At 44.2% G+C, this 23389-nt stretch overlaps 1 protein-coding gene across 3 annotated transcripts in view; it reads right to left on the bottom strand.

Moving 5' to 3' along the window:
- LOC105283919 (protein Wnt-7b) overlaps positions 1-23389 on the bottom strand; it is a 70201-nt gene that overhangs the window by 41238 nt on the left and 5574 nt on the right. The window contains exon 1 of one of the 3 annotated variants that reach the window (XM_011347052.3): positions 19122-19894. The exons of 1 other annotated variant lie outside the window; for it this stretch is intronic. In XM_011347052.3, the coding sequence (XP_011345354.1) occupies positions 19122-19198 (77 nt within the window). In that variant the 5' untranslated portion in view covers positions 19199-19894. Of the gene's footprint in view, positions 1-19121; positions 19895-23389 lie in introns of those variants that run through there. One more of the 3 variants, XM_011347051.3, reaches the window with a different exon arrangement.

Below are 23389 nucleotides of genomic sequence, written 5' to 3' on the forward strand. Positions count from 1 at the left end.
ATCCACTAATCACTAAAATATGAGTAATTTTAATGATTTACTATTAATAAATTAATAATTATAATTAATAATTTCTATAGTAATTATTAAAATTACTGTTAAGCGCGCAGAATTCTCGACGGAAGGGACGCGCGTTTTTCACGTCGCGCAGCAACCTGTTTCGTTTTATAAGGGACTGCCGTGGTACCCGATTGCATCTACATCGCGTCGCTGCGATTGATATGTACTTTTGACGCGCGCGCGCGCGCGTTATCTGGAATTCCGGCGTCATGCCGAGGTCGGATCTCGAGACGCGCGTACGCGATGTCGGTGCGTAGGTTGTCCGACGCACATGAAGGATCACAGACACTTCACCTTCCATTAGCATTGAATACGAATGAAATTAACCCCCTGATAACGAATTCTTCCGCGTGCGCGAGAGTGCGGGGGAACGATAATCGAATAGCACGCGACAATGCGTTGCAGCAAAAACATCGCGACCTCTATGTTAATTGATATAAACTGTAGCAAGTTGAACTAATCGGATTTGAATGTAGGGCCGGCTTTGCGACATTTTCCGATTTCTTTTTATTATCTCGCTTTTTTTTATCGTCATGCGTCTCGCGTAAATGCACCCTACGCGCTCCGTCTTGTTAAAGATTCTCTCGTGAGCTTTTTATATTTTTTTTTTTACACATGTATATGCGTGCATGTGCACACCATACAACTTTGCAGCTACCTTCATCTTTTCGTTATACCTTACACGTAACACGATTCTCAACATACTAATTATATCAGCACGGTGGTCCCGAACAACATCTCCGCGATTCTCCACTAATTGCACGCTTGGTGTAGCATTATTAACTGATGTCTTCTTTTATTGATTACTCTCATTTTTGTTTTCAGGTGTGCTCGACACGTGAAATTCGATTTGCACGCATTATATCTCAGGGATTACTAGAAATCATCATTGCGGCTACGAGTAATCACATAAGAGCGTTGTAAATTGTTTATCAGACACATTTATATACATATAAAATCCCTATTCTGTCTGTCGTTGAATTAATCGGGTACTTCCCGACATGCTAGAAACACCAAATTTCGCATGGTGATAGGGGTTCACCCCCAGGTAATGGGACAATTCTTGAAATCTTTAATTTCAACAATGATAACGCCTGGCGTAGACAGGCTTTCCTCTTGTAATATACAGGGTGTCCCGGGTTTTAACCGACAAACTGCGGGAGCATATTCTACTAGTGGAAATAAGAAAAAATTCTTATATCGAGTTTGCTTAGAAATGCTTTATTACAAAGTTATAAACCAATATTGAAAAGAAATATCAGATAAGTAACAACGGATTTTTTCACAAAAATAAAAATTATCTACGCAATGATTTAGTGACGCATTTCAAAATGTCGTCCTTGCACATCGATACAAGCTAGACATCGACGTAGTACAGAATTTGTTACGGTACGACATTCCTGAAAATTTTGTTGCATCTCAGTAACTGAATTAGTAATTCGTTGCTTTAAATCTATCTGGTACTCTCCTGTTAGGAAATCTACGTCGATACTCTCGTACGGCAGCTCGTGCATTTCCGTCACAGAATCCGTACACGAAATGAATATCGGTGTATTCCTCGTTTGAAAACACTTTTGGCATTCTGATAGTAATTGCTAGTTGACACGACGATTGAAATCTAACAGCTACTGTTGTGAAAGTAACAATCATACTGAATCGTTTCAACATAGTGAACATGAATACATGTGAATACACGTAACATAAACATCTTCGACCTTGCAAATTCTACACTATGTTCCGTTGTTACTTATCTGATATTTCTTTTCAATATTGGTTTATAACTTTGTAATAAAGCATTTCTAAGCAAACTCGATATAAGAATTTTTTCTTATTTCCACTAGTAGAATATGCTCCCGCAGTTTGTCGGTTAAAACCCGGGACACCCTATATAATTCTGGTATTGAATGTAAGTATTTCTCACTTAAAGCACGTGGAGAATCCGGGAATCAAGATATAGTGCGTACATTATCCAAGTTTATCTAAGTTATAGAGGAACCTTCCGCTAATGGTCTCATTTCTCAGCCTAAAGTAACGTCGCCGGGAAAAACATGCCCATTGTGCGACACGCGAGAAATGAAAGAAACCTGTCGAATTGTGAGAGCTCACGCTCTCGGACGCTCAGCGAGTTCCCCGTGTTATGAAGCCGGAGTTATTGCCGGACACGATCCGTCGAGGTTTAACTGATCTTAGAAAGGGAGAGGAGACCGACGTTTTTACTTAGCCCAAGTTAATTAAAAGGATCTGTCGGCGGACTCGAAGGGCGTGAGATAAGATCGGCGTTGACGCCACGGTAAGGAACGTTGTCGGCGACCTTTCTCGGTATGGGTGAGAAATTTTGCGGCGTTTCACATAAATTCTATCCCGTCTCGCCTGTCTCGCGGATCGATACGAGAGATATCGACGGTACATTTACAGCCGGCCGTCGCGTCGTCCTCGACGATAACGGGGCAGAGTTAGCCTTTAAGTTGGGTCTTTAAACTTGCAGGCATACGCCTTGATAAACTTGTGCGTTAACTGAATTGAAAATGTCCTCACGTGAGAACTTATCAGATTTATGTATGAGATTAGAGGCTAAATGTTAATTCCGTTTTATTTTTCTTTGGAGTTTGCGGTGTCTCGTATTCAGCTATCCGGATTAGAAAAACGAGAACGAGAAGGAGAGCAAGCAGGAAACGAAAGAAGGAGGCGAGAGAGTCAGTTGACTCGAAAAAGGGAGCGGGTCCCATAATTTTGCGATATTATCTGGGCGCGAACATATTTGCCGGACCCGCCGTGGATTCCCGTGCCATGGTCTCTGCGGATTCCCACGCACGCGGCGCAGAGCTCGTCCAATTTCGAAATTTCGGAGTTGGCCAGGTTAAATGTTAACACGGAAATTATGCTAATCACCGAGGTGCCCTCGCCATCGGGACATTCGTCATCCGCCGCGGTTTTCTGGCCGCTTTTTGCGGTACGCAACGTTTATACGACCGCGTCACGAGTACGGAGGTGGTCCAGAAAGAGAGACGTATTTGAAAGTCTAATTCTTTTTTATGATTTTCATGCCCGAAAGATCGAGATCCTCCTCTCGTAGAGCCATCCACTTTGTTTCGTGTTTTTACTTTCACTGCCGCACGCGTGCAGAATTCTTCTTCTACTCTGCTTTGTTATTCTCCGCGCGCATGTAATATGAAAGAGTAATCTTTATAACTTGGACCCTATTGTATAATTTATCATATGTGAAATCAAGACTGATCAATATAAAATTTTCTTCGGCCATATGTTTATCATTGTCTTCACAGCGTTGCCATATTAGCCAAAATAAAATTGGTAAGCTTTTTACGAGTGCACATGTAGGAACGACTAACCATGAATATGCAAATGAATGTCGTTAAATAATTTACCTTTGTCGGGAAATCTATGCGCGCGGAAAGAAAGAGAGAGAGAGAGACAGCGAGAAAAGGTTAACTCCCACATATTGTACGACGCTGCGGATGATAGCAGGCGGAGCCATCGCAAGCGATCGTCGGAAATTCATAAGTTAGCATCAGGCCGACGAAAAGGGTTAATCGATAAAAATACGAGACGAGCTTTGTCGCGCGAAGTAGCTGAAGTATAATTTTGCGTGGATTAGCTTAGCGTGGGACTGTGAATTCGCGCTTGGGAATCGCGCGTTTCGATGATCTTTGATCGCCAACGGGTGCCACGATAATGCGCAAACCACGCCCTCGAAACCCAAAGACGAATCTGACATTTGACCCACATAACAAAAATGCGGAGACGCGTTCTCACGCGATTTCTCTCGCCAACGCATCAAACTGGAGTCGCAAGCGATAAGTGACTCGCTGCACCCCTTTTTCGAGCGGGTACGCGAATGAGTGGCGCACGGGGTGAACCGAATTCCGTTTCCTCGCTGCTGACCTAGCTGTAGACTCCGCTGTCTCTGTCGTCGTAGAAAACCAGTTTGGAACTTTGTAATTCGTACGTTCGCGGGTGATGTACCGCTTCTGCGAAACGGTACATCGTGCCTGGTTATTTCGCCGTGAGATCACCCTGTGGATCCGCGCGATCGATGGGTGGGAGATTACAGCGCGGTGCGTGCACATCCCCCGATCCAGCCGTTTGCCTTCAAGTTATTTCACGCGACGGTTTATTTCGAGGACGAAGCTGGAGCGGTCATCTCCCATCTTGGTCGAAATCTTGCAAAATAACGGATCGATTATCTTGAGATCGGATTTGTAGAAAAACGCGCTGCATAATGACTCGTTATATCGATCCCTCGCGAGTTACAAGGAAGTTCGGTCGCAGGACTCGGCTTGATTACAGACTGGAACCAGACGGCGAGGACGTTTGTGCTAACTTGCGGTAAATGTTATTCAAGCGGCACTCGCGTGCGTGAGTACGTAGGAAGAGAAAAAGAGAGAAAGAGAGAGGGAGAGGGAAAGGGAGAAAGAGAGAGAAAAGTCCTCTTGGTCTGGTATCGAGCGAGGTGTACGGCAAGTGTGTCCCTCTCCGCGGTGGGCGTTTCTTCGGATGATCAGAGTGGGAGAGGGTGGGTGGAGAACGATATAGGAAGAGAGGGACGGAGAGGAGAGGGAGAAAGAAGAGAAGCGATTCAATTTATGTCCCGACAATGCGGCTTTGTTTCGCCAAATTATCATACATGAACCTATATACATAATCCCGTGTACCGACGCATTATCATATCATAGCTGCGCATTAAAGTACCGGTTCTTCTCTTCCTCCTCTTCCTTCTCTCTTGCCCTGCCTTATCCTCGTTGTATCCAAAGAGGCGCCTGCATTTATGCGATCGGTAAAAGAAATTGCTGGTCGTCGCGTCATCGATTGAATGCATCGACGATGAGGACTTTGCCGAGGTACGATATCCTCGATGCGCGATGCGCGTTCACACTTCCGGTATGTTCAGTGCATGAAGATGCAAAGAGTTTCAAATTATATAACAATATAATATAATCAATTCGTTATATATCAAGGTAATTAAGAGAAAGGCGCAATTTTCAAAAAATTACATCGTCTAATAAATATTAGATAAATATTAGATGATTTTTCTGATAATTAAGAGAGAGGCCCAGCTCTCTTTCAGAAAATTACATCGTGTAATAAGTATTAGATAAATGTTCTGCATTTCTCCCGAATAGCTGAATATATTTATGCAAAATTGTGATTTCCTTTTCTGACTTTGATGTTACTTTGTTGTACGGCATCTATTGTTCTATTGTCAGCGAGGGAATATTAAAATCGTTTCGTATACGCGACACGCGCGGAGCGATGTGCCGAATGAATTGTGCAAGTCACTTCGTGGCTCGAGGCATAAATCGTCAGAACGAAACGACGCGAAATTCGAGAGATGCGGGAAGACGCGGGGGTATCAGCAAGCACCTCAACGACAGAGAAGATTTCTCAATCAATCCGGAGCGCGTCTCGCGCCGCGGCTCTCGAGAGACTCGAGAATCCAGCACATTGACGGGATAATTATGCTCGCGTAAGCTTTTCACGATGGTGGTGGGTTCGTCTGTCAGGCTCGCAGAAGACAGAGCAACTGAGCAGAAAAGAGAAATTCAGAGAGAGGAAGAGAGAGAGAAGGCGGCAGAAAGAGGAAGAGAACCCAAGAAAGAAAGAAAGAAAGAGACGAAGGAAGAAGACGCAGAGGACGCAGAGGACTTGGTAGCGTTCGTTCTTGCGCTACTGCTGGATCCGCCTCTGGCCACCCACGACGATGATCATCGTCGACGATGATCGGTTTAACCTCCGCGCGAACGTTCGCGAATATTTCCAGCCGCATAATGGAGATAGCACGTAGTAGTACGTCAAGGGGATGTCCGGCGCGAATTCATTCGCTTGGCCGCAACGAGCTAGGCGTGCTACTTCGCGAGCCTATCTGGCATTCATTGTAGATCGAGATATCGAGATGTTAAAATAAACTGATTTTTACTGGCATTGATGTAAAATTTATACATATTGTAAATCGATGGTACTCATATTTGTTTAATATCAATGATTTTCGCACGAATCTCCGGTAATCTTATTTTTCACAAAGATCTGTCTGTGACGGGGAAAAATATTAAGGAAAGCCAACACTTTGATGTATTTTTCTTTGCTACACTGCAAAACATGTCCACTTTAAATTCCGCGAAACTATAACGGAAAAAAAGTCATTGTTTTCCGCTTTAACTTGTAAGTGTGAAATTAAAGCGGAATCATTGCAAGTTGTCATAGTTACGTTATTTTCGTCCGCTTTGAATATGTATGACCGAAATCGTAACCGATGATCACATCCTTTATAATATCCGTTATAATGCTAGATTATTACCAGTCCTATTTATATAAAGGATTTTATATTAAAATCCTTTAATTATAACGGATATTATAAAGGATGTGATCATCGGTTACGATTTCGGTCATACATATTTAAAGCGGACGAAAATAACGTAACTATGACAACTCGCAATATGGCAGCAGTATATATACAGGGTGTCCCGGGTTTTAACCGACAAACTGCGGGAGCATATTCTACTAGTGGAAATAAGAAAAAATTCTTATATCGAGTTTGCTTAGAAATGCTTTATTACAAAGTTATAAACCAATATTGAAAAGAAATATGAGATCAGTAACAACGGATTTTTTCACAAAAATAAAAATTATCTACGCAATGATTTAGTGACGCATTTCAAAATGTTGTCCTTGCACATCGATACAAGCTAGACATCGACGTAGTACAGAATTTGTTACGGTACGACATTCCTGAAAATTTTGTTGCATCTCAGTAACTGAATTAGTAATTCGTTGCTTTAAATCTATCTGGTACTCTCCTGTTAGGAAATCTACGTCGATACTCTCGTACGGCAGCTCGTGCATTTCCGTCACAGAATCCGTACACGAAATGAATATCGGTGTATTCCTCATTTGAAAACACTTTTGGCATTCTGATAGTAATTGCTAGTTGACACGACGATTGAAATCTAACAGCTACTGTTGTGAAAGTAACAATCATACTGAATCGTTTCAACATAGTGAACATGAATACATGTGAATACACGTAACATAAACATCTTCGACCTTGCAAATTCTACACTATGTTCCGTTGTTACTTATCTGATATTTCTTTTCAATATTGGTTTATAACTTTGTAATAAAGCATTTCTAAGCAAACTCGATATAAGAATTTTTTCTTATTTCCACTAGTAGAATATGCTCCCGCAGTTTGTCTGTTAAAACCCGGGACACCCTGTATATATGATTCCGCTTTAATTTCACACTTACGAGTTAAAGCGGAAAAAATGACTTTTTTCCGTTATAGTTAAAGTGGACATGTTTTGCAGTGTAGGATGAGCAGCTTGAAATCTCACTTGCCGATTATCTCGCTTAGGGATTCATCTCGGCGGGTTCCGCGAAATTGTAATCGACGGCGAATGTGAGCAGAGGGTCGATTGTTTATTGAGATTGGCTCGATGACGAATGCGTCGTGTCGCATAATATGTGGGACAGCGAATAAACCACGGTGGCGAGTGGTCCTGCCGTACGGAAGCATGTACTCGCGACGTACGTGCACACGTATACCCGGTACCGATGGACTTCGTGTAGCTTACGGCACGTCGACGTGCCCGAGCAAGCGCGATAAAGCCGCAGGCTCGAGTTTAACGAAGCGCTTAATTCAAGGCACGACCTTTATTACCACTGGATCGGAGGATCGGTCGGTTGTTCCTTGCTTCCTTGCGAAATTGCGACCGCATGAAGCAGCAGCAGTAGCAGCGCAGGAAGCACGAATCGAACGTGTCCTTTATTATTTGCGGAAATAAGACAACGCACGGCAAACAAGTAGGCGCGAGCGGCTGAGAAAGTGAAAGCGCCGCCCGTAGAAAATGAGCCCTAATAAAATGTTTCCGCGCGTGCACGCGCGAGGAAGGGATATCGCACACATATTTATGGCTAATAATAGCGCTCGAGTCACGATAATGACGAGCCCTCGCTTAAAAATCTCCGATTTCACGCGCACGAACCATCTATACTCGAGTCACTTAAAAGTAGCGTACTTTTCTTTTTTTAATCGACTGCAGCATTGCGCAACCGGCAGATTCCAGGCTGAGACTGATTCGAAAGCGGATCACGTTAATCCGCGAGTCTCGAGGAGAATGTGGAGGACCTTCCGCACAGATGCCGGGGCATGCCGGTCGTATCGCAGAAATGACTCATGCGAATAATTCTCGGTGTCCTGATAGCAATCAGCTCATTAAAGTTCCGCGGCGGACCGAAATACGGCTTACCGAGACGTAACCGGGGAAGCGATACGTACGAAACGCGAATGGGACGAGCGGAGTGGACGAACTCCGGAGGATAGAGCGCGATAGAGCGTGATGGCGAGAGATAAGTGGATGGCATGTGTGTGTATGCGCGTGTCTGTGGCAACGGAGCACCGGAGGTCACGGGGCTGACATTTCGGAACGTGCGATCGGAAGAGATACACGCGAGAGGGACGTAAGCTCTCTCGACGCGCGGCAGATTTAGATAGCAATATAGAACTCGTCACCACGCCGCGATTCGTCGAGTTCTTTTTCTTTCTCTCTGCTGGGCAAATTGTTGCAATCGTTTTCAAAGCAGCATTGCGCGAGCAGATATAATATTAACCCAGATTCGCTCCATTTTCCATGATAATCTTCATCATGGTGGTATTCGGTGGAAGGAGTCATTTTCCGCAGATGATAATCAGAATGTCGTAATAAAGTTGCAATCAAGTAATTAACAATCTCACGCGATATCATGTGAATACAATGGAACGTTTCGGAATATCACGTCAAGTACAAGTTACGCGACAGATGACAATATTCGCAGATTCGTTAAGCGGTAAATCTGACCGATCATTAGTGAGCACGTTGCAAAGTGAGGAAAAGTAACCGGCGAGATACTCGAAACGGCTTTTACATATACGTTCCTCCATATGTTTTCAATTTGTACATATTGCGCAAATCTTGCATCAAATAAAATGTACAGTATAAAACACAATACAATTTAACGACAAGCAATTCTTGCAGCAAAAACTTGCTCAAGAAATTGCGTCAAATCTATCGCAATATATTGCAGAGTCTAAAACGGGCTTTACAGATACGTTATCGCAAGCACGCGGAAATCGAATGCCGCATAGCAGAAGATGGAATATCGATGTTCCGCGGCATTTGATACACGGTGAAATGGAGGCTCAATCGACAACCCCTATCGCATAGGATGTCGATTGCACGGTTGGCAGAAACGTCAACAGGCCTAATGTTCCGATGACGGAGTAAGAACGAGATTCCCGGCTAAATGCCGTGGATATAAAAGCGACTTAAAAGCATCTGCGAATGAATTGCGAAATTGAAAGGGCGAATCAACGGAGGAAATAGAAAGAGATGCACTATTTGATAAGACCGGATATATAATTTTTCGTTACTCGACTTTCCTCATAAAATATACAGGGTGTCCCGGGTTTTAACAGACAAACTGCGGGAGCATATTCTACTAGTGGAAATAAGAAAAAATTCTTATATCGAGTTTGCTTAGAAATGCTTTATTACAAAGTTATAAACCAATATTGAAAAGAAATATCAGATAAGTAACAACGGAACATAGTGTAGAATTTGCAAGGTCGAAGATGTTTATGTTACGTGTATTCACATGTATTCATGTTCACTATGTTGAAACGATTCAGTATGATTGTTACTTTCACAACAGTAGCTGTTAGATTTCAATCGTCGTGTCAACTAGCAATTACTATCAGAATGCCAAAAGTGTTTTCAAATGAGGAATACACCGATATTCATTTCGTGTACGGATTCTGTGACGGAAATGCACGAGCTGCCGTACGAGAGTATCAACGTAGATTTCCTAACAGGAGAGTACCAGATAGATTTAAAGCAACGAATTACTAATTCAGTTACTGAGATGCAACAAAATTTTCAGGAATGTCGTACCGTAACAAATTCTGTACTACGTCGATGTCTAGCTTGTATCGATGTGCAAGGACAACATTTTGAAATGCGTCACTAAATCATTGCGTAGATAATTTTTATTTTTATGAAAAAATCCGTTGTTACTTATCTGATATTTCTTTTCAATATTGGTTTATAACTTTGTAATAAAGCATTTCTAAGCAAACTCGATATAAGAATTTTTTCTTATTTTCACTAGTAGAATATGCTCCCGCAGTTTGTCTGTTAAAACCCGGGACACCCTGTATTTTCATCGATGGTTTGTTGCTTTACGATAAAAGAATATTATTAAAAAATGCGTAGTCTGATATGGATTAGAGAAAATACGAGAGATGGTTGTTCTTTTCTTGCTGAAGTGTTGCTAAAATGTAATTGGGGTAAACTGTTCTCCATCTTCATTGGCTCATTAATTACTTAGATTGGAATGAACACGCATTCACATATTATCATTATTTTACGACCGGAGAAATCGAAAACCACTACTTTGTAAAAGTTTATCGAGATCATTAACGCAGGTATCTTCGGGATCTGATCTCTCAGCAGGTAGGGGTAAGCAGGTAATATCGGAGATATCTCTTTAAGGACCCTGACACCCGAAGAGGTGGCGAAAATCTCAACTCTGGCGCCTGAAGATTTATCAGACGTTCTTTCCTCTCGTTCTTCTTACGTGAAATCGTCGCGCCACCGAGTCGGAGAGTTCATGAAAAAACAAACGAGTATTTTGAAGAAAGTGCGAAAAATGTCATTCCTCGCCCGTAACCAGTTGGTCGATTTTTCTTTGCTGGTCGATTCAGTTGTAACTTGCAAAATTAATTGGGTCGTAATCGAAGCCAGTCGAACGCAAGACGCATTCAGTTCGCTGTACGACACATTTTACGTTAATTTTATGGAATGCGCGGCGTAAGAAGCCAGATAGTACGTCGCCTCGGTACGCCGGGCACGTATATACTCGACCGGAGGTGTTATTACCGTAAGCATCGCGCAAACAAACGAAAATGGCCGTAAAACTGCTGCGGCGGCTGCGCCGGTTCAAATCAGTAATGACCGGCTGTCGATGTAATTACGACGGATTAAAGTTAATTAGATTTGGCGCACTTAACGGTCATACCTGGCCAGAGAGATAGTTCGCCTCGCCGGTCGCGCTCGCTCGCTTGCCTGCTCGACAGTGTGTCTGTCGTAATAAACGGTGATAATTATATTGAAAGCGTGGATTATAGTGATTATCCAGAGACGCGAGCATTCTATCTCTTTCTCTCTCTCTCTCTCTATCTGGTAGATACGACGTGAGCCGGGATAAGTGCGTTGCGTCCCACAGTTGAGTTACTTTCAGGCAGTTTGAATATATTAAACTTTTGTCACCTCGAGAGGAGGATCTGCTACCGTCCGCTTAAACTACGCGCGAATACGCGCGCGAGGGGCGACGGAAAGTAAGTATACGGTCGGTATACTTCTTTTGTCGAAAAGTCCGAGAGATCTCGGAGGTAGGAGATCAAAGTCCTCCGTGTCCATTGGTCCTACGTGTGATCTCGCTCGAACGCGTCATTAGCATAATTTTCTATGAATTTGTAATCGAATGCCGATACTTTCCGCATTACGAAAATAGATATCCGATCGACTTTTTTGCTCTCGACGGTCTGTCGCGCGTGTAATTGCGCCCTGCGTCGTTATTATTTGTTAATCGAAATATGAAATAATGGTCCCCGTATCTTGTCAGCCATTTTATTTCTCTGTCAGCCGCGTGCGCGCGCGAGACGCACGTAGGGTGTAATTATAACATTCTCCTGATTACCGATTACCAGTCGCTTATTTTTGGTGGAACGTTACACGCTACTCGGTCCGGACGCTAGATAGGAGATACTTAAGCGTCCGCCAGTTTAAATGTAAATAGCTTCGTCTACCTGGCAAATTGCTCGTGGCTGATCATATACCATCCGGAATGAAGAAACACGCCCTCCACATTTCCCCTCGTCAGCCTCGTCTCTGGCGTGTGAGTGCGAAGAAAAAACGCGCTTCTTTTTTCGTCAGAGGGTGAACCCGTCCGAGTTGTTCTCCGAGTTGTCCGCCAGGACCGTACCCTTAGTGGTGAGATCGTCCGTGGCAGTGATTTTAGTCCGAGGAAGCTCATTTCCCCCTGTCGCGTTACTTGGTGTTAAGACGTTTCATTTTTCGATTGTATGACACCTTTAATTACGATTGCACGTGATTAATAAGAGCTCATTGTTGCCCTTAAATTCCCGGGTAATTGTTCACGAATCGTCCCCTCGATATCATCGAATATCATTCTTGTCTCGGCTCGACTGGTTGACGATCATTCATGCAACAAAGATATATTCGTCGCGGGTGCACGCCGTGAGTTATCATTCGTTATGTCTGCATGCGAGAGATGTGGCTAATAAAGACATAGATCATGACCGTGCTGGCGCAGAAATGCCGCTATGCGGTTTCCCACAATGGATTTTCAGATAGACCGTAAATGCTTGCAAATTCTTGGTTGCATTTGTATAAATCCTTTGTAGTTGAGAATTTCTATAATTTCTATAAAAAATAATTTGACATTAAATATATTATTCTCTATGATTAAATCCCATGATACTCTGCCTGTGTACTTATCTCGTGATCGTTAGGAATAGTCGATCTCTATCGTCGGCATTTTTCCGGCATCTGCCTGGGCGGAACGATTAATGACCGGCTCGTAATCGGCAGCCGCGCTCTCGCCCACGCCCGTGAATTTTTTTCCTCGGCTCCGCCGAGAGAGAGAGAGGGACAGGCGAACGAGCAGATTTTACGAGGTTTCTACTCCGTTCTGAGTCGGAGTTAATATCAACGGCAGCTACTACTCGCGTTGAAGGCGACGATTTATTAGGGGCGCTTCGGCCTTTCTGCGGGCGCGATCAATTCGAGCCGTGAGCGCGATCGCGCGCGGCACATACCGCGGCATTTTTCATGTCGGCTATCGACTGCTCGACTCTCTCCGCTCAGGCACTTAGAGATATTTTAATGTCACTTTGTATGCCCCTGCCTACCTTCCCTTGGAGGACGAACCCTTTATGTAACCGCGACTCCTCGCTTCGCCCTTTGTCTCTTTCCCTCTTTCTCTCTCTCTCTCTCTCTTTCTCCCTTTTTCTTTCCTTCTCTCGTTATGCCTCTTTCGGCCGACGTCTCCTGACTACTGGTTATTTTAATTGGATCTTCGACGAAATTTTTTCCTCCCGCCCGGTCTCTACTTCTCTCGAATGTTTCCTTTTCTTCCCTTTCGCGATTCCTCGAATATACCTACTTCGATCCAGTCGTATTGGTTTTTGTATATGGTGTGTCTCTTTAAAAACCCGGCGAAAGAATCGATCGGCACGGCGCGTAGAATTTGATACATGTCGTAAAACACCTTCTCAAGGATCGCCATGCCTCACATCCTTCCGAGCAGGTATAAGCACGTTTTTTATCGTGCTTTGGTCTGCCTACTTGGGAGATGGTGTATAGTGTGTCTTCCTCCGATTTGAAATAACCGTTATATTTGATAAAGAAATAAGGGATGAACAAGATTTTACTCATCATACGTACACTTAATTTAATAAATAAAATGTATTGTATCTTGTCAAGACGGGAGCACTCATTTTTAAGTATTTTGTGACAAATTAGCTACACTTTTGCATTGTGAAAGTGCGCGACGAAGGTTCTACCGTTGGCGCGCTGAGCGCGAAAGTTTGTGGGCAGTTTTACGGCGCGAGGAACGACCGCGATAAGTTTCCACCGACACGGCATTCACGGATGATGAGGCGCGAATTGATGCAAGAATCGTGTCGCATCCGAGATGGACCGACGCAGTGTCACTACTTGTATCGTATTTACTCGTACACACGTGCATACGCATACATAAACGTTCGTTTTTCGTGGTTCACTGGAAACTTATCCCTACGCCCTCAGAAAGGATTTCTGATAACAAGACGAAAAATATTCTTGACTAATTTAATCGTATTACAAGTATAACAAATATGAAAATAAAACAATTTTTAATTTAAATCAGTAATTTCTATTCTTATCTCTCGAATTAAATAAGATTGTCTCACTGTCTTGAGACAAGAGTAACATGTACAAATTTATGCTTATATATTCTTGTATGTAGAATAATTTGATATTAGCGCCACTTTATAGTAGGCTTTGTCGATGTCGACGTATCATTTTCTCACAGTCGCTCGTCGACTCGGCGCCGTCCTTTATTCGGATAAAACAGCCAATATTTATGTGTTGCAATCGAAAATCGGGAAAGTGTTTCTGTTATTTACAATGAATAAGTGCAATACTCTACAAGAAATATTAAAAGATATGGAAAGGTAAGTAAGTATATACAATATACTACTTGAGAAATAAGATTCGAGATAAGACATTTCCATATCTTTTACTATTTCTCGTAGAGTATTGCACTTATTCATTGTAAATAACAGAAACACTTTCCCGATTTTCGATTGCAACACATAAATATTGGCCGTTTTGTGCAGATTCTACAACTTCTCTTACAAGAATAGAATAAGATGTCTTTTAGATCCCACAATATTCTTAAATCAAGAATATTTTGAACTTGCTACAAATTTGTATCTAAATCCTTCTGAGAAAATTAATGAGATAGCACCAAGATTATTTGAATCTGGATTTTCGAATTTTCTATTCAAGATTAAAATATGTTTCTTTTCAATAATAAATATGATTGTCGCTATAGCGATCTTATTTTATGATAGATTAAAGAGTAATAGCATTAAGTCCAGAAATCTTTTCTGTGGGTGTAATAACTGTTATTTAAGGAAAAATTGATAAAAATTAAATTCACCGACTGAAAGAACCGTAAAAGGTTGATCACCGCTCGTTCATTGATGTGACAACATCGAAAGAAATTGCATAAATTAAATTGTGACTGCAAGCTTGAACGTAGTCCAGTTTAATAGAGTCTGCTCCTTTCTCCCTGATGCCTGCAACCTGAAAACTTGAATGTAACTCTATACATTGCAAGAGAATCTTTTCCACGAGCGTTTGACACTGTTTAACGAATCCTTGGGCGCTGGCGAAGCTCTTTGTAGTACCGTCGACGGTCGATGCTGAGTCAGCGCAAATATATGTTGCACATCGCTTCTTGTAACCATTATCCCGGTCTCGTCGTCCGCTCAGTCCGCTCAGTCCGCGCGGGTCTTTATTCCACGCCCGGAATAGCTTTGGATGAGAGGGATGTTCCTTCCGTAAATCCTCTCGTTCTCTCGCACAATCGGGATGCACCTGCGTGCACCGGCCGTAATAAGCGCCAGTGTGTCCACATCGGCACGGGATAAAGACAGAACTCTACTACCGAACCGAACTCACCGAATGGTATTACCACTGTCCTCACCACGGGAGGCCTCGGGCTCGGGCTTACTTTAACACCGTCGGTTCTCTTAATTTAATGCCGTCTCCTTTTTCTCTATCTCTCCGTCCTTCTCTCTGCAGCCGCTACGACAGACCGGTAACTGCAACTGCGGTTCGATGAATCGACCATCGACCGAATGCACATATCTCGTCGAGGTGTACGCGCCACGTAGCGAGCCGTCACGAAATATATTGCACTAAACAGATGCTAAATTATTTCGTCTCAAGGGTTTCGCCGGGGATCATCGAGCGCGCCGCACGAGATGGACCCCCCCGTGTAATTGAATCAGCCCGAGACTGAATCTGTCGGGACACGCGATCTCCCTCTCGTTACGGGCGTATAATTACATGTCGATGGCGCGCGGTTTCACCGCGGATTCATTATCATTAAATTGCGCGCGTCGATTAATCGTGACGTCGACCGATACGTTAAACAAATAGCTCTAATGGAGCAGGCAGGGAGGAGGAGCGGAGGGGGGGGGGGAGGGAGAGAAGAGAGCGGGCATGCCATGTTAAAGTATTCGACGGAGCGTAACGAAAAGATACACGTGAACGTCACGCATGGCGATCGTGAACGACGTGTAACCATTATCATAAACATATTAAATCCGATCTACAGTGCGCTGAAACGTTCCTCCGGTTCGGCCTGGCCGCCGACGGGACCGTTCAATTTCCACGCCATCGCGCCGGAAGACAAACGATCGGCGGTTCTCGCGCCGCGCGCCGCTCGCGCCTTGGATCGTTGGATCGCCCGTTGCACCGACAGATAGAATCCGACATGTGTTCCGGTCGCCGAGATCTCCGCGCCAGAAAGTGACGCGTACGCCTACCGGTGCTTACAACGCACGGGTCTTTTCACAGCTATTTGTAAACGTCAAGGGCTCTCTCTCTCTTTCTTTTTCTTTTGCTCTCTTTTTCGAGTTCAATTCAGCTTTTCAAATTCCGAGTCACAGCGTTACGTTGCATGATGGCGAGATCGAAAGTTTCATGCGATTCCGAACATCGATACAATGTAACTCCAAGTTCGTGTTAATCGGATATTTACATCGCGCTCAAAAACAAGTAAAAACTTAAAAAGTTTTCTTTTTTTTAATTGATATTGATCAGTTTGAAATGTGGAGTGGCACTTGGACGTTAAACTGGTATTCGTAAGTACGCGTCGACTTGATTCCTTGTCCTGTGGCTTGTCGTGTGGCTGGTAGGTACGGGATAACGGGGGGATTCTGCTTGGAGCTACTCGATACATCTCCCCATGATCGATGAGGATCCTTCCTCACCTGCATATTACGTTTCTCGCGTACAATCACGTGAAAATTGTAATTTAGATTGATACGCGGTATTTCGTTAAGAATCACGTGTTTAGGTCGGGCGCACTTTTATTAATAGGATTTCGAGTTACGTTAGATCATGATAGATGATAATTGTCGATCCAGATTGCAGATGATTATTATCTTCCTAATCTTCTCGCACAACATCAATTTTATGTCATAATACATACATATAGGGCGTATTATGATGAATTCTCAACGACGCCGCGGTGCAGACAGGATGATGATTTTTAATCGTCTCTTTAAGGATTCCAATAGTAATTATTTATCGCAAAAAGAATCGAAATCTTCGTGATTTGTTGAACTCGCGTAACGAATATAAATAAGCGCATCGGGTTCGTTATATAAGAACACGTGCAATATGTTATTTTCTGTTTATTATAAATTCAGATATAACTCGTTGAACGACCATTACTTTTTTAATTAATTATGAAACTGTCATGTTACATTTTCTGAAGATAGACGCGATATCAGCGCGAGGACATGTGCAACGATGTCATCGTTCACCACTCTGTCCCACATCATTAATTTCTGATAATCAGTAACGCGTTCAAGATGACGGATTTCGCGTCACGTAGAACGCGTTAAAATATCGCATTCATCAAGGATATTTCAGCCGAATGTTCGTGTCTTATTTTCAGCTTCGGCTACGGCTACTAAATTCTTCATCAAAAATTTTTAAACGATTATCAGGAATTTTTAATGCCACCGCAAATTCCTACAACGTGTCGTGTACATCGTAATTACGAGTGCGCAATTAAACTGAATTCCTTCGTATTTTTCTCGGTCTTGCTATGATCTTATTGCCGCCAAATGTGCGGGAGATAGGCTTTACCAATTACTGATTATTGCTTATTGTCGTCAAATGATTCCGTTTTCACCGCGTGACGATCGTTCGATCGGCTTCAATTCGCAGCATCCGTGCTCCATTCATCCCCTTAGCGCACTCGTTATGCAGCTCGATAGCAAAGCGCCTCGTAAAACGCAACGAGCACTCTCTGCGGCTGTTTCACACGAGTATAACATTAAATTCGGTCAGTTGGCAATCACGCGTTACATGCCGCATTACATAAACGTTTCATTTCGTTCGGCATCCGTGATTAGTTTTGAATGACGGCCGCACTTGCGCGTATTAAATCATTAGGCCGTTTATGTAACTGTATATTAAGTTACGGCGGAAATTTTAATCGCCTCCGTTGAACGCCGTCTCGATTGATCTCGATTGATTGAGCTGCAGGGATTAGATGCAAGGATATGCTTTGAGCCTACAGCCTGTAGTCTCTATTCGATATTACCTTTCAGATGTATTTAGAAAGAAAAACATAAACAGATATTAATTGGGTAAAATGTCTTTACTTAAATATTAGATCTCGATCATATTGATGCATATCATGCGTTCCCAAATACATGCATATTACGATCTTGTTATGATAAAACGTAATGATAAAACATAAGGTTTATTTCGAAGGTTCTCAGACGATTTGCCGTATTAATCATTACCATAAATCGTCGATTTAATATTGATAGCAATCTTGTAAAATGTCGCATTAATATTATTATTCGTGTATTTCGGATTTAACAAAGGTGAACGAGAAAACAGTCAATAGATGTAATCGACACAGACAGAATTGTCATAACAATAATTTAAAAAAAATGTAACATCAGCGACAGACATGTCATTATTTTTCTGTCATATTTCAGGTAAATTATGAAAACTGCTAACAATTTGTTTCAATTGTCTTTTAATATTCCTAAAGACACATCTATTAATGAAGAAAAACGTGCTACATTGAATCCCTTTGGTCTTTTGAGGTTTATAATATTTATAGCAACTCGTCGATGAGCACCAACCGTCAATTACAAATCATTACTTGTTTTCGATCGTTAACTTCCATTTGGTTTTAGAATTTTTCACGTCTTTATCTGGCAAGCGAATGCAACATTGTCACGAGTGCATCATAAATTAATTACGGCTGTACAGCCGTCGAATTTGACTGGCGAGGCGAGCATTCGGCTTTGACAAGGCGTGACGGACTTTCGGCACGTGTCGGCGTCACGCGCGTTGCGATCCCGCGAGAATCTCCCTTCCGATTTGCGGCTCGTTACTTGGGTAGCGATCGACGCCGTACTTTGCAAACGAATTCTAGCCCCGGGCAAGTGTCGATTAAACTTTTCACTCACGGGACAGTATAATCCGAGAAGGTTTGCAGTTTGCAACGTGTCGTCTCTTTGAGATTGTCGACAGATAAGGAGGGATGCATTGTCAGTTAATCGATCGCTCTTAACGATAATTTCGCGCAACTTGCGTCACTTTTAATGCCATTTTCCTATTCTGATTTCTACACTTATGATTGATCTTCATGCTTATTATCACGAGTATGTTTCTCACCTAGTTCGTCGTGGCTCCTGGATCTGCCCAAGAATCAGAAGGGCTATCGCGATCGTCGCGATATCACCGCGACGCATCTCTTACATCACAATCACCTTGTTATTATTGAATGTACAAAAAGCGGATGTGCACACGGCCAAGTTTTACGCTTCCGCGATCAGCGAGCGGCGGATCGAACGAGCGACGCTCACCGGAAATTCGTCATTCGGAATCGAGACCGACCCCGTTTCCGGATTGTCGGAATTGTCGGATTGCGTGCGATTTGTCGCGTGTGGTTTCCGTTATTGTTCGACAAACACGATCTCTCTTTCTCTTTCTCTCAGGTTCGTCGGAATGTACTTAACGATATGAAACTTTGTCCCCGCTGTTTGCTCAGCATCGTCCTCGAGCGACACTCGTGGGAAGTTCCTCGTCGTGATTTCGATCACTATATCACTTTGAGTTCTCGTTAACACCTCGTGGCGGCACAAGCCGCACTTGCGCGCACCGGACAGGTGCGAAAGAGCCGAACTGCAGAGCCAACATTTGGACTTCCTAAAGTGTTTGCGCGCTTAACGCACTCTCGCCCCGCGCACCGCGCGCACCGAGCCTGTTTACGGTCCCCAAATATTCCCTCGTGAGAGATTCTTCTCTTCGAGTGCTTGACTAAGCCGTAGGTACGGTTGGTCGCTCGCGCACCTTCTCGATCGCGCGTCTCGATCGCGAATCGCGTGCCATGGGTGGTAGTACCTCCATCGGTGATAATTGAGACTAGACTCGCGGAGAGAGGGTTGCGAACCACGAATGCACGATTAGCGGATGGTCGCAACTGCGAGCACGAACACTGCCTCGAGTACGCGCGAGTGCCCCTTCCAGGTGAATCGCCGTGGTATCGGTTGGAAAGTAACTTTAAAGAAGATTTACCCGATTCCGCTTAATGAGGCGCGATCGAGTCAGACGAGACGCACGCGCGATGCGATCCGACCGATTCGATCTTAGAAAGTCGGCAATCCTAATCCGGTAGACGCGCTTATCTGCGGGAGACGGCGAATTGGTTATGCTAATGGGCAAACGCCGGTCGCGAGCCTCGTTAGCAAATAGACGCTAATTAAAAAGATAACCAAGTACCATCGTTATCGTAGCGCGGCGTACTTTATAGTCGAGCCTGCGATCGGCGGATCGCAACGCCGCTCACGCGACGCGTTATCGTCAAGGAACGTCGATCTACGATCTCACGCGAGAATGTCAGCCGATTGTCACCGCGGCTGCAGCCTTCGTCGTCGTCGTTGCCTCGTTAACGGTTTCGATGTCGATGAAATTTATCGGTTGGCTCATCATCGTCACTCCCGCGCGAAACGCTTAACGATCCTCACGGCGAAGATCGCGACAGCGAAATCGCGCAAACCGCAAAAACTGGTGATCGATCGTCCGGCGATCGCGAGAAAGAGAGAGAGATATACGTTTGCTTCACATCGCTCCGTGGTTACTCTTCTTCTTTATCGTCGGCAAGCCCGTACAGCGACGAAGAATTCCGGCGCTCAAAGAGCACCCTCCCGAAGAGAGAAGCTCCGCTACCGGTTCTTATTGTCTTGTTGTCTTATTGTTCCGTCGTGTCAGTCCTTTTGAATCCATGCCTCGTCGCCTTGGAGTACCTCGCCGTGAACAAAGCAGCGCGAAGAATATCCCTCTTGAAGCTCTTTTGCGCTACTTCCTGTCCAGCGTTCTCTTTTTCTTCAATTGACAATCCTGGCGGTGCACACGAAAGCGCGTTAGTACCGGCAATTGCTCGTCGGTATTCGCCTTACTAGCGCTCAGATCGATCAGCGTCACCCTCTGTGATCACTCTGCGAGCGATGATGCGATCCAGACTCCAATTGTCCATCGTCTCTGCGCTCCACAGACCGGCAATCGCGAGATCCGTCATCTTCCCTCACTTGTCGCCGCGCCTCAAAATTGTATTTACCGACGTGTCGTTGTCCATTGTCCGTCCGCACGAAAGACGAGTCATCGCCTCTGCATGTCAAAAATCGACGGATCGATAAGCGTCCCTTTCGCGCGCGACAGGAGTGCCGTTCAACAGACTTGGCAGAAACAAAGAGGAGCTTCGTTTCTCAATTCGCACCAGCACTGCTTTTCCGTTACCGATGCACCTGATACCGATATCGATTTTCCACGTGCAACTGCGTTCACCCGTGATCGTTAATCGCGGGAGACTTATCGCGGAAGACAGTCGTGGACTCTCGTCGTGTCGCGTGCACGCAACACCAGCCGCGTGCGGGAACTGGAGCAGAGGGTAACTGTGCAAGGTGTGCGGTACAACCTGGTGCTCAAGGTAACCGCCGCCACCACCACCACCAACACCACCACCACCACCACCGGGCACCGGCACCACCACTACCATCGGTCACTACGACCGACGGCACCGCGATCAGCGGCTCCCGACACCGCGTTACCAGTCCCGGGTCGTGTGGAATCAGCCGCGAGACCGGAGGGTTACCTCGACTGGCGGCAGGGGAGTTCGACGAGAAGCGCGTAGCATGCACATGGGAATTTGAACGAGCGGGCAGAAAGTAAAGCGCGTGTTCGATCGAGAGGAGGGCCCGCGATGGACTGGCCTCGGCCACAACCCGAGTCCTCCTACCTTTGGGATCGGGTCCCACAGCCTCTACGATGTTACCTCTACGATCCTACCTCTTCGCTTCTCTTTCCTCTCGCTCTCTTGTTCTCTCTCTCTCTCTTTTTCTCTTACTTGATTTCTCTCTCTCGATCTCTCTTTCTCACTCCCGCTTCCCGCCCGCTTGTTTCTCGTTTCTTCTTCTTCTCTCTCTCTCTCTCTCTCTCTTACTCTCCCCTCTGGGCACTTTCTTTGTCAATCCTCTGCTCTTTTCCCTCGTTCTTACTCCCTTCTTGTCCTCTGCTTTCCTTCTCCGTTTCATTTCCACCCGGTTTCCCCGTTTCCTTTTCTGCGCGCATTGCTGTTTCGCGCGCGTTACATCCTCGCGATCGCTCTTCCCGCTACTCACCGGTCACCTCGCGTTGCTTTAGTTTGAAAGTTACCTGCTCGTTCGCCCGCTCCCGATGCTCCTTCGAACGCCAGATCGCCGTATGTCTATATCCACGAAACCGCTGCCGCAGATCCGAGCCGTTGCACGCTTTCGATCGTACGGTCAGATAGCGCCGGTGATGATGCGGGCGAATCGCGAGCACTTGTCACTATCTTGGTCCACGATGTTCGCCGTAATGGACACCAGCCCTTTTAGCTCCGCGCGATGAGAGGAGTATGAATTTTAAACGCGACCGCGTACTTATCACGCAAAATGTCGATCGTGTATCAACAGAGAAATTTGTTATCGACCACGTAACGGGAACGTGTAATAATCGAGTCGTAAAACACTGATATAAATCACGAACAAAAATGGGCAACATTATTATTTCTCCATGAAACAGATGCATTTTGCTCCGCGTGAAGTTTAAAGCGGTACAGGGAGTCTGGAGGTGTGAATTTGATTCGTTTAAGATCGAAGATCGGTACGCGAAAGTCCGATTAAATCGTTCGATTAATTGAATCCGTTCGGCACGAACATAAATAATTGACTGCTCGTACACCCACGCCCGACGTAAAGCGAGATATTGTATCGTTATATCGCACTTCTTCGCAGAACGCTATATATTGTACTTGAAATTATTAACTTCAACGTGGGCTATTCTCGCAAATTATAGCGCGAAAGCTTTACGAGCTGAATGCTCAAAGACTTTAGATAGACGGAACGATCTGATCGCTTCGATTTCAGATTTCAATATCCAAGACTCGGAACAGCATGATTGTAATACAGGATTTATCGTTCGCGCAAATGGGACGCGAAATTGTACAATTCTTGCTGTTATTAACACATTCCATGCCGAACCGTTTTTGCGCAACTTTCCATTCAGGCCATTTGATATTTTGAATAAAGGCAGATATGTATCATGTGTATATTTCCGTTTAATTATAAGATATTTTTAAAAAATTTGTTTCGTTCTACACTTACACTTTAAATATTACATCCTTGCTTTGATGCTAATATATTTGTCAGTCTTACAATTATTATAAAATATATGTTTTGGGCGCATTAAATAAATTTGTGAGCGTGTACCGGTAGTACATGTGGCCTGAATAGAAAGTTTAACGTGTACCACCGGTGGCACACGTGCTACGGAAAGTGTTAAGTATCTCACACTATTTAGTAAATAAATAAATAAACAAATAATAAATTTAGTAAATTTAGTATTTACATCTCGAATGAAAATTA

Source organism: Ooceraea biroi, chromosome 4 (assembly GCF_003672135.1).
Source record: "Ooceraea biroi isolate clonal line C1 chromosome 4, Obir_v5.4, whole genome shotgun sequence".
NCBI classification, from domain to species: Eukaryota; Metazoa; Arthropoda; class Insecta; order Hymenoptera; family Formicidae; genus Ooceraea; species Ooceraea biroi.